The 15,865-nt window shown below is 51.6% G+C and overlaps 1 protein-coding gene and 1 long non-coding RNA gene across 2 annotated transcripts; both read right to left on the reverse strand.

Annotated features, from left to right (window-relative positions):
* Nucleotides 1-1,439: 1,439 nt before the first annotated feature.
* RPL37A (ribosomal protein L37a) lies at nucleotides 1,440-5,937 on the reverse strand. The gene is made up of 4 exons (XM_005279735.4): nucleotides 5,806-5,937; nucleotides 4,384-4,512; nucleotides 3,548-3,630; nucleotides 1,440-1,600 (listed from the first exon to the last, which is right to left on the reverse strand). The coding sequence occupies exons 1-4, from the start codon at nucleotides 5,806-5,808 to the stop codon at nucleotides 1,537-1,539; spliced, it is 279 nt and encodes a 92-aa protein (XP_005279792.1). The 5' UTR covers nucleotides 5,809-5,937; the 3' UTR covers nucleotides 1,440-1,536.
* A 1,100-nt stretch (nucleotides 5,938-7,037) lies between these two features.
* Nucleotides 7,038-15,615, reverse strand: LOC122172449 (uncharacterized). Its single transcript, XR_010591504.1, has 3 exons — nucleotides 13,830-15,615; nucleotides 13,553-13,603; nucleotides 7,038-7,465 (listed from the first exon to the last, which is right to left on the reverse strand). It is a non-coding gene; the product is annotated as an uncharacterized LOC122172449 (long non-coding RNA).
* Between the last annotated feature and the right edge of the window lie 250 nt (nucleotides 15,616-15,865).

Consider the following 15,865-nt stretch of genomic DNA (forward strand, 5'->3'; position numbering starts at 1 on the left):
TGTTTCCTCACCATGTCAAATCTTTTCTTTAAACTTTTTTAATTCAACACTGTACTGTACTGGCTTGGGGGGGGGCTGTCTCTGCTGCAGTCTGGTTGCGTACTTCCAGTTCCAAATGAGGTGTGTGTTTGACCAGTCAGTCTGTAACTCTGAGGTTCTACTGGGAGGTTCTACTGTATCTGAATTTAATTCTCCAAACCCTTGGGGCCCTGCCTCCATCTGGACCACTGCTCTGAAGGAGACTGGGGTCTCACAGACTCCTGAACTGCAGCCCCAGCGGTCATGGTTACACAATGAAGTCTTTGGGACTAGGTTCACAAGTTAACCTCAAACTGGGAAATAAATACCTCTTCAAAATTACACAAAAACAGGACAGTGATTGTCCTGTGTGACTATAAGCACCTTGGTTTCATCAGATAATCATTTCCTTATTTGTATGTCCACCGAAATACAGAGAGATGGTGCAGGTATCCAGTCTATTAGTGGTGACTGAAAGATGGTTCAAACACATGTGCCAGCTTGGTCCCAGGTACCAAAATGTTAAAGGCTGATCATCCAGAAAGAAATTATTTGGCAGCGACTCTTCTTGGCTCTAGAAACCGGAACTTTGTTTTCCTTGCCAGGAAGACGGATCTTTAAACTGACTTAGCATGAAACTTTTAGTATTTAATTTTCATTATAGCTATTTATATGATTTGGGAAGATTTGACTAACATTTTGCAGCTCACAGGGCCTACTGCCAACCAGGAATGGCAGCCCAAATAGAAAGGCACCAGGTGGCCAATACTGGAGACATTCACACAGAAAAAGACGCAGCATGGGCAGTAGTAGCCCATTGTCTGTGGTCAGTGGGATCCATAGCCAGAATGGATCCAGTGTGGGAGGACAGCTGCTCTTCATGATTTCAATCCCTACTCCAACTCCAGAGGGAGTCTGTCAACAGGGCTGGTTCCCCCCTCCATGCTTCGGAATGTGCCCCCCACTCCCCCTGCAAAAGCAGTAGCTGGGTTGGGGTGGAGAGACAGAACCTACATTCAGATGTTCACGGCACTTGAGATCTGCCCCTTCTCGCCCCCCTCTCATTTAAGATTTCCCCAGAGACACAAGTTACTGATGACTGCAATGTCACAATTGCCATAGGACCCCATTAGAACCTGCCTAGGCTTTTCTTTAGAGCTCTTATAAAAAGACGGACAACCCACTGATTCGTTCAACTAATAGAACTGCAGCACACAAATTAACTGCAGTGGAACGGTACTGATTGATTGAGCTACTTCTGATGTTACAGTGTCATTAAGAATGACCTGTCCATGACCATAACAAATAGATCCAGCATTTGCTATCAGTGCCACCATAATAATAGAATCGACAGCTAAGCAGATTCACAACCATAGCGTGGCAGACCAGATATAATTTTGTACAGACGAGGAAAAAAAGGGTTCTGTTCCACTACACCCTTTTTATTGACAAAAGAATGGTAGAGATTTTCAGACTCTGGAGAAGGAAGATATGAATCATGGGAACAGGTAGAAGCTTCTACTGGTCTTTCAATTCCTTCAGTCTTCTGATGGCAGATTTGACCGTCACTGCAGAGGTGGTGCTGGAAGAAAAACCACAGTGTCACTCCTACACTGAAGCAACCAGCAACGCTCATCAATTGCACTCAATTTATCAGCTGAAGTGAAGCAGTTATAACTTAGTGCAAATCCACTTCAATATCTCATGACCCTGGGAACACAGATCTGAGTCCGAGCAGGTGTATGCAGTTATATGTCTTGTATCTCAACCTGAACTGTGCTGTAGTGACATCATACAGTAATTAAAGGATTATTGCATTTTAGCACCTGTGGTCCTAGCTCCCCCAAAGCACTAATAATTCTGAATTTGATGAGTTTGAGGTTAAATTTAAAAAACCCAAACCTGTTCAGTTATGAAGTGTACAGTTAAAACACCCATCAATCTGAACTCTGCCCTGCAGTGATGCCAAAAAGGGGAAAAAAAAGAGAAACCTACTATTTTATTCTAAGGCAGTGGTCGGTCCTCAAACTTTTTACCTTGCATCCCTCCCTTACCTCTGTCCACCCTCCTCCCCCTCCCCCAAGCCAAGGCTGCGGCTGTGGGAGAGGGGGATGATGTCAAAGGTAAGGGTGCCAAGGCTGGAGCAACAGCAGGGGTCGGGTTGGCAGCCAGGGCCAGGAGCGGAGCCAGGTGGTGCTCCCTCCCCACCCCCCCATGGGGCTGGCCCAGGCCCCAACCACGCCCTCTCAAACAGTCCTCTGCACCCCACTAGGGGGCACACCCCAGTTTGAGGACCTCAGTACTAAGGTCATGTCTACAAAAAACGTTGTACCACTTGTACAGCTCTCTTTGTAGGGAAGAAGTATAAGCCATATGGGTAAGGCACCTTCACTGCATGGGTTGTGACAATTTACTATTTTGATTAATGGTGTGATTTTTCTACTAAAATAGTTAAATACTGGTACAAAACCCGTATGTAGACAAAGTCTTGATCATACAGTTGTTGGGGAACTCAGAATGCAGGCAGTATGCATAGCCCCTAGAAGGTTCCCAATTTAAAAATCCTGATTGAACAAATACCGTAAGGAAGGCAATCATGCTACATCATTGAGACAGTTGTATAAATGGTGGCAAACAATCAGTGAATAAAAGGCACTGTTGGTGAACATTTAGATCCTATTTATAACTGGTGTCAAACATACATATAGACCTCTACCCCAATATAACGCGACCCGATATAACATGAATTTGGATATAACGCGGTAAAGCAGTGCTCCAGGGGGGCGGGGCTACGCATTCCGGCAGATCAAAGCAAGTTCAATATAACGCGGTATAGATTTCACCTATAACACGGTAAAAAATTTTGGCTCCCAAGGACAGCGTTATATCGGGGTAGAGGTGTATGTACACACATACTGCAACATTCTCAATATTTAAAACTATTACTCCCATGGCTGCAGATAATTAAGGGAAGGAAGGATGGTAGTGATATGAACACTATGCCAGAGACAGCCAAGCTGAAATTCTTAGGACCTCCAGATGAAAGGGAAAAAGTTCAAGGCTGGTATTAAGACTGGGGCAGAATTATGATTGCTAGGGGACCTTAAAAACTACTGTATATATTTCCATACTTTCAGATATTTGGATTTCTTTTAAGTTTAAACTTATTTAAAAAATATTGGAAGCCCTGGAATTTCAATTAACTATGACTCAAAGAACTTTGTTTTGTTAAGACCAGAGGAGACTGTGAGGAACTCCAGGGGGACTTAACAAAAGTAGGGAAAGAGCAGCACAACAGACAAGATTCAATAGTCACAAAAGCAAGCTAATTACACGATGAACAGAATAATATGAACTTTTCAAACTCTCAATTAACTTTAACCATGCAGGGAAAAAGCCGGGGTTCCACTGCAGCTAGCTCAAGGAAGAGACCTGCTTAAATAAATGGCTGTCATCAGAAAAGCAACAAAAATGTTGAACTTTGCTTCAACTACCAGACAACAGAGCCAATTATTATTTATTTCCTTACTTATAGGTCCAGGCACCACCAGCTACTGTCTTCATACAGGATCCACAATGCCAGATACCTACAGCTTTCCTCTTCATTTTGGTCTGTAACACAAAGTATTTATATACTTTCAGTTGAAGAAACCAAGAAATCTAGACATCTTTGCTCAGTAAAGGCACGCGACCTTTCAGCCTTACTCCAAAAACAACACAATGGAAATAGGATTTAAATGTCAAGGTTTCACAACAGCAACGTTTGCAACCAGGGCCAGAAGAAATATGAAGACATCAGACTTTCTACAGGTCTCGACAAAGGCCAAAGAACTTCGGTAATGGCATTAACTCGGGCAGATAGACAGTTATCACTGTTGTAAATACTATGTAAAAAAACCCTTCAGCTGTTCTCTCCCTCCACCCCACAGAAGAATAAAACAGAGGAACTGAATTGGCTTTAGTTCCTATCTATAGCTAGTCATTTACTCTACAAGTTGTTTTAGCAAGCCGTTTTAATATTGTGTTCTGCTCATATGGTTGTAAAACCATTTTAGCTTAAACTGATATACTAGCCTAAGTACCTAAATCCATACTGTAGGAAAATGCTCCAGTATCAACCCAGCCCCCCCCGAACCCCCAACCAATCTAACCCCCCGTTCCCTGTCCCTTGCCTGCCCCAACCGCTCTCTACACCCCCTTCTCCTGACAGCCCCCCCAGAACCCCCGACCAATCTAACCCCCCTTAGGCAGACCGTAATTAACCTGTTATATACTAAGAAGTAGAGAAATCTGAAGAAGCAGTCCCATTTCTATTCACTGTAAGACTTTGAGAACTTGCTGGGGTGAATCAAAAAGGGCTCTTACCTTGCCACAGAAGGAGCAGGTATACTTGGCATGCTGGCTAATTTCAATTTTCTTTACCATTTTCCTGAGGGAAGCACCATAACGGGTACCATATTTTCCCACAATCCCAACTTTCTTGGTGCGCTTAGCCTGCCAGGATATAAATCACCACACACATTAGCTTAATTAAAACCAGAGACTGGTTAGCAGTTTACTTAGCAGCAGCCAAAGAATTAAAGCAAAGTTATCTGCACACTGCTTGAATCTATTTTCATCAATTATGTAACAGTATTTTTTAAAGTACAGTTTCCACCAAAATGCTGTCCAAAATAAAGTTGTACTGCACTGGAAATTCAAGCCTATATGAATTATTCCATAGCCACAGCTCCATGAGTACTGCTCTGGTATGCAGTGTTTTTAGGATCACAAACATGCAATGACTGCATGCAGGCACATCAGTGTACTTAAATGCAGTCATAGACAGGATTGGGGCCTAAATGAGGATTGCATCATTGCATATCTACAGAGCCTTTCACCAGATATTCTCAGGATCACACTGACAATCAAATTAAGTCTTGCAAAAGTAAGTATTTTTATCCCTAAATCAGAAATAGGGAGAAAACTAGACCAAGATTAAATGACGTGCTCATATTCACATAGCAAGTGGGGGTTGACTAGCCTTGCCATTACCCATCATCTCACGTTTAAACTTCAAGCCCTTGCCTACGCTTGAGGTCTCTTCTCCCTCTACACCTGTTCCTCATCAATGCAATCGTGCTAGCTTTGATTCCCACGTTATTTCCTTCTGCAACAGTCTTTAAGTCATTTTTACTGCCCTGGGCTCAACATGTCCTCCCAAACTTTAGTACACCAGGGCCCAGGTTTTGTCCTTCAAATCTCTCCTGGAGACTGACCCTATTTTCCTCTGAGAGGCCCACAAAACATGGGTAGAAATCAGAATACGGAGAGAGGAATGTGTTAGCTTCTCCTAGGGCTACCCGTTTCTGTCCCTCTTCCAGACCCTAAACCCCACAGATCCCACGGACTGGCACCCCGACTCCGGCAGAGGGGTGCCGCCCAGCAATGGGGCGGGGAGGGGGGGGGGGCTGCAGGGAACGCCCCCCCTCGGGCCTGCAGGAAAAGGAAAGCACCACCCGCTCCCCCTCCCCCTCCCCCCAGCTCTTACCTCCCAGACCCGCTCGGCCCAGGACCTGCTTCCCGCACCAGGCCCGGGTCTCCCCCCGCCCCCCACTCTGCCCCACCGCCCGCTCCCGCCCACAGTCAGCAGGCCCCAGCTGCCCCCCCAATACCCGGCGCCCCGGGGAGCGCCGGCCCCGCGGCACTAGCTCCGGCCTCTGCCTGCGCGGATGAGGCGGCCGGTAGGGCGGATGGCGGCGGATTGAGCCATGAGCGAGAAGCCGGCGGCCCCTCAGCCACACTCACCATCTTCCTGCCGGGCCTGGACGCAAAGAAGGAGGTACTTCCTGCGCATGCGCGATAGCCTGGCCCTGGCCGGAAGGAAGGAGGGATCGGACCACAGAGAGGACGGGACTCGGAGTGGGACTGTCTGGGCTCGGGGGGGTGTGGGACTCTATCGTCGCCTTTGCTGCACTCTGCTGCAGAGATAGGGCTGTAGGTGTTGCGTGTAAAGGGTTTAGCCCGAATGCCTGGGAGTGGGTGAGGGACGGTGGGGTCAGAAATGAGGGGTTCTGGGTGTGGGAGGGGCAGGGGGTTGGGGCGTGGGAGGGGTGCAGGATCTGGGGTGGGGCCAGAAATGAGGGGTTCTGGGTGCGGGAGGGGGCTCCAGGCTGGTGCAGGGGGTTGGGGTGTGGGAGGGGTGCAGGCTCTGGGGTAGGGCCAGAAATGAGGGGTTCTGGGTGCGGGAGGGGGCTCCAGGCTGGTGCAGGGGGTTGGGGCGTGGGAGGGGTGCAGGCTCTGGGGTAGGGCCAGAAATGAGGGGTTCTGGGTGCGGGAGGGGGCTCCAGGCTGGTGCAGGGGGTTGGGGTGTGGGAGGGGTGCAGGCTCTGGGGTAGGGCCAGAAATGAGGGGTTCTGGGTGCGGGAGGGGGCTCCAGGCTGTTGCAGGGAGTTGGGGCATGGAAGGGGTGCAGGATCTGGGGTGGGGCCAGAAATGAGGGGTTCCGGGTGCAGGAGGGGGCTCCAGGCTGGTGCAGGGGGTTGGGGCGTAGGAGGGGTGCAGGATCTGGGGTGGGGCCAGAAATGAAGGGTTCTGGGTGCGGGAGGGGGCTCAGAGCTGGTGCAGGGAGTTGGGATGTGGCCTCCTTCCACACAAGTGCGGGATTAGCTGTATGGTGTATGGATTTCCCCCCTCGGTATGTGTTAACCTGTGCAGCCAGCAAGTCTGATGGCTCAACTGGCTGCTCTGATCCATCAGATCCTATTTATACAGGAGATTGGTTATATGCATGGCAGACAAGAGGATGGATGACAGGCTATTAAGAAGGAACAAAAGGAAAAAGTGAACAGTAGAGTTCAAATAAGACCATTCAACAGGAGATGGGTTCATTCCATCAATGATGTTACATCATAAATAAATTTAGCCTAATTATACATCTATGATCTAAATCTAGGTGGAGTTAACAGTACAGGATATAACATTTACAGCAGGTATATTGGATGAAAAGATGTTTAAATATTTATCTTTCTTAGCCTAACAAAAGGTATGGGGGGGGGGGAGGAGGGGAAATCAGGATATGCAACTAGTACCACAGAAGTGAAGTTCTGCTTCCATGGTACCCTGCTGACAATCACAGGGTTCAATTGTTGCAAAGATACCTATGACACGCTTTCAGATTTCCCTTCCCTCACAGAGTTTGAGTCCCACACAAAGCATTCAGTCATTCTTTTTAGTCTTACACAGCTTAATTCTGTAAATCTGTCCAGCAATAACAGGGTTATCTAAAGCCTTCAAACTCACAAAATGGAATTTATTTGCAGCTTGAGTTGGAACGATCCATCATTTGGAAAATATTGTAGAAATGTATTCATGCAGGGATACAGCAAATATCCAAGCAGTAAAATTGATCTATATCACCATGGATTTTATTGGATTGGAGATTTAGCCAAAGAATGCAGATTTCTGACTTCATATCCAAAGAACCCATAAAAAGAAAATGGATAGAGTGGTTAGCTGGTTTTATTTTTAAGAAAATCAAAGAACACAGTAAATACTAGAACAATAAAAAGGGAACAGCAAACGCAGTTTTAAGAGACAAAAAGTCAATGATAATTTATAACAACTCTTATGTTACCCCTCCCTCTTCCTTAAAACCAGATTTTTTTTTAAACATTCTTTGCATCCCATTGATCATCAAATCTGTATAAAGGCAAACAGGCATAAGACCCCTGTGTCCCTCGCTCTGATCAAAAATGAGTGCCCAGGGCTCAGAAAGCATGCCACAAATCATTGGGAAATTAACATGGAATTTCTCTCCAACATAAAAATCAGTGATAAAAGAAAAACAATCCAATACCAGCGCTGTTGAGTTCTGTCAATACTCATAATAGGATAATCCCATTTGTTTTAATTAAGTAATGATCGTGATCTGGATCATCTCGTAAACTGGGTGCAAGCAAACAATGAGTTTTCACCCCTGCTGGCCTCCCTCTTCTCCCCCCTCACCAACCTCCCCCCCCAAAAAAAACCAAAACACAGGCCATATGTACAGGCTGGGGGACTCTATCCTAGAAGGAGTGACTCTGAAAAGGACTTGGGCATCCGGGTGGATAATCAAATGAGCAAGAGTTCCCAGTGCAAAGCTGTTGGCAAAAGGACTAATGTAATCCTTGGATGCATAAAGAGGGGAATCTTCAAGTTGGAGTCAGGATTATGTTACCTCAGTATTTGGCAGTAGAGCAACCATTGCAGGAATACTGTGTCCAGTTCTGGTTTCCACAGTTCAAGAAGGGTGTTGATACATTGGCGAGGGGTCAGAGAAGAGCCATGAGAATGATTAAAAGATTAGAAGACATGCTCTATCATGATAGGCTCAACCTGATAGCTTAACAAAGAGAAGCCTAAGGGATGACTTAATCACAGTCTGTGTGTATTAGGGATGTAAATATTTTAAAAGGTACCCATTGAAACTATTAAAATATCAGTTAACAGTTTTGTTGGTGTCACTAGGCATAGCTACCAGGTAACTCGGGAGAGTGGAAGGCCAAAAGTGCCGACGAAGCTCTTCTGCTCTGGGCCTACTTGAACCACAAAACTCCATCTTGAGAACTCTCACGTACTTCTGTGCTAACGGCTTACATGCTGAAGCAGAAATGTAAGGGTCAGCTTTTCTAACAGGCAGCTGCTGTAAACAGGCCTTGCAAGGCCAAAAGATAAGCAGACAAATGGGAACTTTTCTAATTGTAACTGCTAGAGAAAAGAAGAGTAAGAGAAGTAAGAGAGAGTAACAGAACAAAGGCTTGCACAGAAACTGCTTAAAATATAAAAGAGAAAATTAGTTTGTATTTGTGGCACTTGATTTGAGACGTGCTGGTCTCCTAGTGCCATTTCAGAGCTCTGAAATAAACTTGGCTTGCTTTCTCCCCTCGGTGTCTTTATTGGTGCCAAGCACACCGGGCGACGAACCACTGTTGTCCCCTCGAGCCCTTTGGGCTGGCAACACTTATGTTGTCCATGAATGCCTCAGGAAGCCCTTGACTGGGCTGCAACAAAGCGTTATCAGGTCGTCTTATGTTGGATCAGTGCCGGAGTGGTGTTGGTGCTTCAAGGAGCTCATCTCTCCTATGATAGTAGGGTTACCATCCGCCCGGGTTTCCCCGCACATGTCCGTCTTTCTTAGCATTAAATGGCCGTTCGGTGGGGGGGGGAGGGGGGATTTCTAATAAGGTAGAAATGTCCAGAATTTCCCCCTTCCCCTCATGCAGAGTGCGGTGCGGCTGATTGGACGGCTGTGCCTGATTGAAAGCCGCTCGCAGCCACTGGGGCCTCGAGCAGCCAGAGTCCCTCCCCCTCCCCCGCTCCCTCCTCCCCCGCAGAGCAGCGCCAGTGTTTGGCTGCACGTGGAGCTCGCAGCTCTCCCTCGGCCTGGGGGGTGGGGGGGCAAGGCACAGGGAACGGGGGGTTAGATTGGTCGGGAGTTCTGGGGGGGCTATCAGGAGAAGGGGGTGTAGAGCGGTTGGGGCAGGCAAGGGACAGGGAACGGGGGGTTAGATTGGTCGGGGGTTCTGGGGGGGCTGTCAGGAGAAGGGGGTGTAGAGAGCGGTTGGGGCAGGCAAGGGACAGAGAACGGGGGGTTAGATTGGTCGGGGGTTCTGGGGGGGCTGTCAGGAGAAGGGGTGTAGAGAGCGATTGGGGCAGGCAAGGGACAGGGAATGGGGGGTTAGATTGGTCGGGGGTTCTGGGGGGGTTGTCAGGAGAAGGGGGTGTAGAGAGCGGTTGGGGCAGGCAAGGGACAGGGAACGGGCGGGTAGATTGGTCGGGGGTTCGGGTGGGGCTGTCAGGAGAAGGGGGTGTAGAGAGCGGTTGGGGCAGGCAGGGCACAGGGAACGGGGGGGTTAGATTGTTCGGGAGTTCTCGGGGGGCTGTCAGGAGAAGGGGGTGTAGAGAGCGGTTGGGGCAGGCAAGGGACAGGGAACGGGGGGGTTAGATTGGTCGGAGGTTCCAGGGGGGGCTGTCAGGAGAAGGGGGTGTAGAGAGCGGTTGGGGCAGGCAAGGGACAGGGAACGGGGGGGTTAGATTGTTCGGGAGTTCTCGGGGGGCTGTCAGGAGAAGGGGGTGTAGAGAGCGGTTGGGGCAGGCAATGGACAGGGAACGGGGGGGTTAGATTGGTCGGGGGTTCTGGGGGGGCGGTCAAGAGAAGGGGGTGTAGAGAGCGGTTGGGGCAAACAAGGGACAGGGAACGGGGGGGTTAGATTGGTCGGGGGTTCTGGGGGGGCTGTCAGGAGAAGGGGGTGTAGAGAGCGGTTGGGGCAGGCAAGGCACAGGGAACAGGGGGGGTTAGATTGGTCGGAGGTTCTGGGGGGGGCTGTCAGGAGAAGGGGGTGTAGAGAGCGGTTGGGGCAGGCAAGGGGCAGGGAATGGGGGGGTTAGATTGGTCGGAGGTTCTGGGGGGGCTGTCAGGACAAGGGGGTGTAGAGCGGTTGGGGCAGGCAAGGGGCAGGGAACGGGGGGGTTAGATTGGTCGGGGGTTCTGGGGGGGCTGTCAGGACAAGGAGGTGTAGAGAGTAGTTGGGGCAGGCAAGGGACAGAGAACGGGGGGGTTAGATTGGTCGGAGGTTCTGGGGGGGCTGTCAGGAGAAGGGGGTGTAGAGCGGTTGGGGCAGGCAAGGGGCAGGGAACGGGGGGGTTAGATTGGTCGGAGGTTCTGGGGGGGCTGTCAGGACAAGGGGGTGTAGAGAGCAGTTGGGGCAGGCAAGGGACAGAGAACGGGGGGGTTAGATTGGTCGGAGGTTCTGGGGGGGCTGTTGGGAGAAGGGGGTGTAGAGAGCGATTGGGGCAGGCAAGGGACAGGGAACGGGGGGTGGGGGGTAGATTGGTCGGGGGTTCCGGGGGGGGCTGTCGGGAGAAGGGGGTGTAGAGAGCGGTTGGGGCAGGCAAGGGACAGGGAACAGGGGGGGTTAGATTGGTCGGGGGTTCTGGGGGGGCTGTCAGGAGAAGGGGGTGTAGAGAGCGGTTGGGGCAGGCAAGGGACAGGGAACGGGGGGGTTAGATTGGTCGGGGGTTCGGGGGGGGCTGTCAGGAGAAGGGGGTGTAGAGAGCAGTTGGGGCAGGCAGGGGACAGGGAATGTGGGGGTGAGATTGGTTGGGGTTCTGGGGGGGCTGTCGGGAGAAGGGGGTGTAGAGAGCGGTTGGGGCAGGCAAGGCACAGGGAACAGGGGGGGTTAGATTGGTCGGAGGTTCTGGGGGGGCTGTCAGGAGAAGGGGGTGTAGAGAGCGGTTGGGGCAGGCAAGGGACAGGGAACGGGGGGGTTAGATTGGTCGGAGGTTCTGGGGGGGCTGTCAGGAGAAGCGGGTGTAGAGAGCGGTTGGGGCAGGCAGGGGACGGAATGTGGGGGTTAGATTGGTCGGGGTTCTGGGGGGGCTGTCAGGAGAAGGGGGTGTAAAGAGCGGTTGGGGCAGGCAAGGGACAGGGAACGGGGGGGTAGATTGGTCGGGGGTTCTGGGGGGGCTGTCAGGAGAAGGGGGTGTAGAGAGCGGTTGGGGCAGGCAAGGGACAGGGAACGGGGGGGTTAGATTGGTCAGGGGTTCGGGGGGGCTGTCAGGAGAAAGGGGTGTAGAGAGCGGTTGGGGCAGGCAAGGGACAGGGAACGGGGGGGTTAGATTGGTCAGGGGTTCGGGGGGGCTGTCAGGAGAAGGGGGTGTAGAGAGCGGTTGGGGCAGGCAGGGGACGGAATGTGGGGGTTAGATTGGTCGGGGTTCTGGGGGGGCTGTCAGGAGAAGGGGGTGTAAAGAGCGGTTGGGGCAGGCAAGGGACAGGGAACGGGGGGGTAGATTGGTCGGGGGTTCTGGGGGGGCTGTCAGGAGAAGGGGGTGTAGAGAGCGGTTGGGGCAGGCAAGGGACAGGGAACGGGGGGGTTAGATTGGTCAGGGGTTCGGGGGGGCTGTCAGGAGAAGGGGGTGTAGAGAGCGGTTGGGGCAGGCAAGGCACAGGGAACGGGGGGGTTAGATTGGTCGAAGGTCCTGGGGGGGGCTGTCAAGAGAAGGGGGTGTAGAGAGCGGTTGGGGCAGGCAGGGGACAGGGAACAGGGGGGGTTAGATTGGTCAGGGGTTCTGGGGGGGGGCTGTCAGGAGAAGGGGGTGTAGAGAGCGATTGGGGCAGGCAAGGCACAGGGAACGGGGGGGTTAGATTGGTCGAAGGTCCTGGGGGGGGCTGTCAAGAGAAGGGGGTGTAGAGAGCGGTTGGGGCAGGCAGGGGACGGAATGTGGGGGTTAGATTGGTCGGGGTTCTGGGGGGGCTGTCAGGAGAAGGGGGTGTAAAGAGCGGTTGGGGCAGGCAAGGGACAGGGAACGGGGGGGTAGATTGGTCGGGGGTTCTGGGGGGGCTGTCAGGAGAAGGGGGTGTAGAGAGCGGTTGGGGCAGGCAAGGGACAGGGAACGGGGGGGTTAGATTGGTCAGGGGTTCGGGGGGGCTGTGAGGAGAAGGGGGTGTAGAGAGCGGTTGGGGCAGGCAAGGCACAGGGAACGGGGGGGTTAGATTGGTCGAAGGTCCTGGGGGGGGCTGTCAAGAGAAGGGGGTGTAGAGAGCGGTTGGGGCAGGCAGGGGACAGGGAACAGGGGGGGTTAGATTGGTCAGGGGTTCTGGGGGGGGGCTGTCAGGAGAAGGGGGTGTAGAGAGCGATTGGGGCAGGCTGGCCATCAGGATCCCCATGGATTGTTTCTGGCTCTCTTTCATTGTCACATATGCCCTGATGATTATTGAAAGAAAAGGGCAAGAAAGGCTGTCACTTGGGATGAGGCGGAGCTCTAGGAACTTGTCAGAACCGCCCAGGTTTAGGTTGGGCTCCAACTGCTAGGAAAGGTGTGAGGGGAGGTATTGGAGCAGTACGTTGGGCCCCATTTTCACGTGTTTCCTACTGATGGAGATGAGAGACCATTACCTGAGTAATCTCCTTCCTCTGTTGTGTAATTCAGTGATTCTCTTGCTGATGCTGCATTTTCCAGGCTCTGAGTTCGAGTCCTGAATAAATACCCCAAAAGCCCATGATTTATGTTTGTGTTTTAGGTTTTATCCCTGGCTTTTATTTTGCATCAGGAAGCCACAGGGCATGGGAGTCAGCAGAACTGGGTCTATCCACAGTTCTGCTACCGAGTCACCAAATGACCTTGAGCGAGTCATGTCATCTCCCCCTACCTCAGTTTTCTCATCCGTAAAATGGAGAGAAAGATATTGTTGTATAGTATATATGTAAGGCACTGGAAGCTCGAGGGATGAAAAGCCTGACATAAGGCCAGATTTTGAAAGATATTTAGGCATTGCGGTGCTCAGTGTTGAAACACCTAACTGATTTAGGAGCCTAGCTCTCATTTTCAAAAGGGATTTAGGTGCTTGGGACAGCTGTCAGTTATGATCAGGGTATCGTAAGAGCCCTGTAGCAGATGCTGCTGAGAGGATGCATTCAAGTAGACCATGCTGCATATCTTTGGCATCCAGCCTAACTAAATCATTGCATGGTTGCCATGTAAGAGTAAACAAATACCTGCCCTAGACACTTACCAGCTCTCCCCAGTCAGAAATCCGGTCCCGGGCCACGTGCTTGATGGCTACCTAGAACACAAACAGAACCAGACAATCAGAATCAGGTCAGGCAACCCCAGAAAGAGGGGAGGCAAACAAGGACCAATGGAAGGGATGCAAGATGGTGGTTTTGCCAGGGCAAAGCAAAGGAGATGTAACTGGGTAAGGGACGCAAAGGTGGAGATCAATAGAGCAGCGTGCATGGGGAGCCGGCTGCAGGGGCGGGGGTGGGGGTCACTGTCCAGACTCTACTCACCGGGGCGCCGTCCGACAGGCGGGTGCCCGAGTAGACAGAACCAAAGCCCAGCAGTGGGCCCACCTGGTACAGCTTCTCCAGGGGCTCCTTGTCCTTCCCTGCAGGCAGAGAGGCACAAGACACCAGGATCAGAACCAGCTGTGTCCTCAAAAGACCCGGCCAACCCTCCAAACCACAGCAACCCCACATCCCTCCTCAGAACGACCTCCCTCCCCGAACTGAACCAGCCTCACATCCCTCCCCAGACCAAACTGGATCAGACCCCCCAAACCGGACCAGACCCACATCCCTCCCCCGAACCGAACCAGACTCCTCTCTGAACCTACTCCTCTCGAACCGAACCTCCCCAATGCCCAGCAGGACAGGACTCCTCCCAAACCGAACCCGGACCGCTCTGGGGCACCCTACTCTGGAGCCACCCCCTGCTGTCGATCCGAACCGAACCGGGCCTCACCTGGCTGTAGCTTGGCCAGGTGCAGCTCCCCGCCAGACCCGGAGCACAGGTGGGCCAGCGAGTTGATCTTGGAGAGCAGCATCCCTGCCCCGTCCCCTTGCTCCAGGGCCGGGACCGGAACCGGCACCGCCCGAACCGAACTGAACCGGGCGCCAGTGGCTCGGCTCGCAGCCCCGCCAGGTCGGAACCAAGGGGGTGGGGTCCGGGCTGGTGCGGGGGGGCGGAGGCCGGGGGGAAGGGAGGGGACACGAATGGGAGCAAGAGGGGGGAGGGGTCAGGGGAAGGGGAGAATAAAGGCACGGGGCGAGAGCAGAGACTGAGGGGGATGAAACGGAGGGAAGAGGGTGTCGAGAGGATTCCTTCAATACTCTCAAAAGTGCTGTGAGGACCTGAGAAGGAAGGTGTTCTAGGTGGGCAAAATACTATTATTTGTGTAAAAATTCAAGAAGAGAATGGGTCTGAGTCTAGATTTCCCTGCACCAGGCGTGGTCACTTACACCAGGGCTAAGTGAGCTTGCATCGTTTGCCCACTGTGCGTGAGTCTGAATGATTTACACAAGGTGTAAAGTGACGGAGAATGGCCCCCAGTGTTTCTCGTTAACAGTCAAGTGAGGCGAGGACGTGTCTTTTTTAAAGTTAGACAGGGATTCCTAGGACCAGATTTTCTAGGGCTCAGCAGACACGACTGGGGTCAGATTTTCAGAAGAGCCAAGCACTGAGCACATGAAAATCTGGCTCTTTGTTTCAGTGCCTAAATGGGACATGCTAACACCAGAGGGCAATACAATTCTACAGCTGATAAGAAGCCAGGCCACCTACACCACCCTGCGTTATACACCTTACAGAGCTTCTCTTTTCTCCTGAACCAGCCACCCCCTAGGTGCCAGCAGGAGCCTCCCAGCTGGAAGTGGGCCAAAGACAAAGGCCAACTTTCGATTCTGAACAAGACTGAAAGTGAAGGGACAAGAATCAGTTCTCCCTCCTGTGCCCAGCCAAGCAGGGGAAGGAACTTAAAGTCAAGTGAAAGTTGAAAGTTAATTTTGTAGCTCCCAGCTGCAGCGAGATCAGCCCCTCCAAGGCAGGGGCAAAGTGGGGGGCACGCGTGCTGTCTCTTGAGTCCTATTAGAACAGAAAGGTTCAGAGTTTCATACTTCCATAGCCTTTAAAGTCAGAGTGGACCATTAGATTACCCAGTCCAGTGGTTCTCAAACTTTTGTACCGGTGACCCCTTTCAGATAGCAAGTCTCTGAGTGTGACCCCCCTTATAAATTAAAAACACTTTTTATATATATTTAACACCATTCTAAATGCTGGAGGCGAAGCAGGGTTTGGGATGGAGGCTGACAGCTCGCGACCCCCCCATGTAATAACCTCGCGACCTCCTGAGGGGTCCCGCCCCCCAGTTTGAGAACCCCTGACCTAGTCTGACCTCCTCTATATCATGAGTTCACAACTTTTTTCTTTCTGAGGCCCCCACAACATGCTATAAAAACTCCTCGGCCCACCTGTGCCACAGAGGTACAAAAATAAAAAACCGGAATATTATTTTTGTTTTACTTACTTGGTGTGAAACGCGTTGCTG

The sequence above is a fragment of the Chrysemys picta genome, chromosome 11 (genome assembly GCF_011386835.1).
Source record: "Chrysemys picta bellii isolate R12L10 chromosome 11, ASM1138683v2, whole genome shotgun sequence".
NCBI classification, from domain to species: Eukaryota; Metazoa; Chordata; order Testudines; family Emydidae; genus Chrysemys; species Chrysemys picta.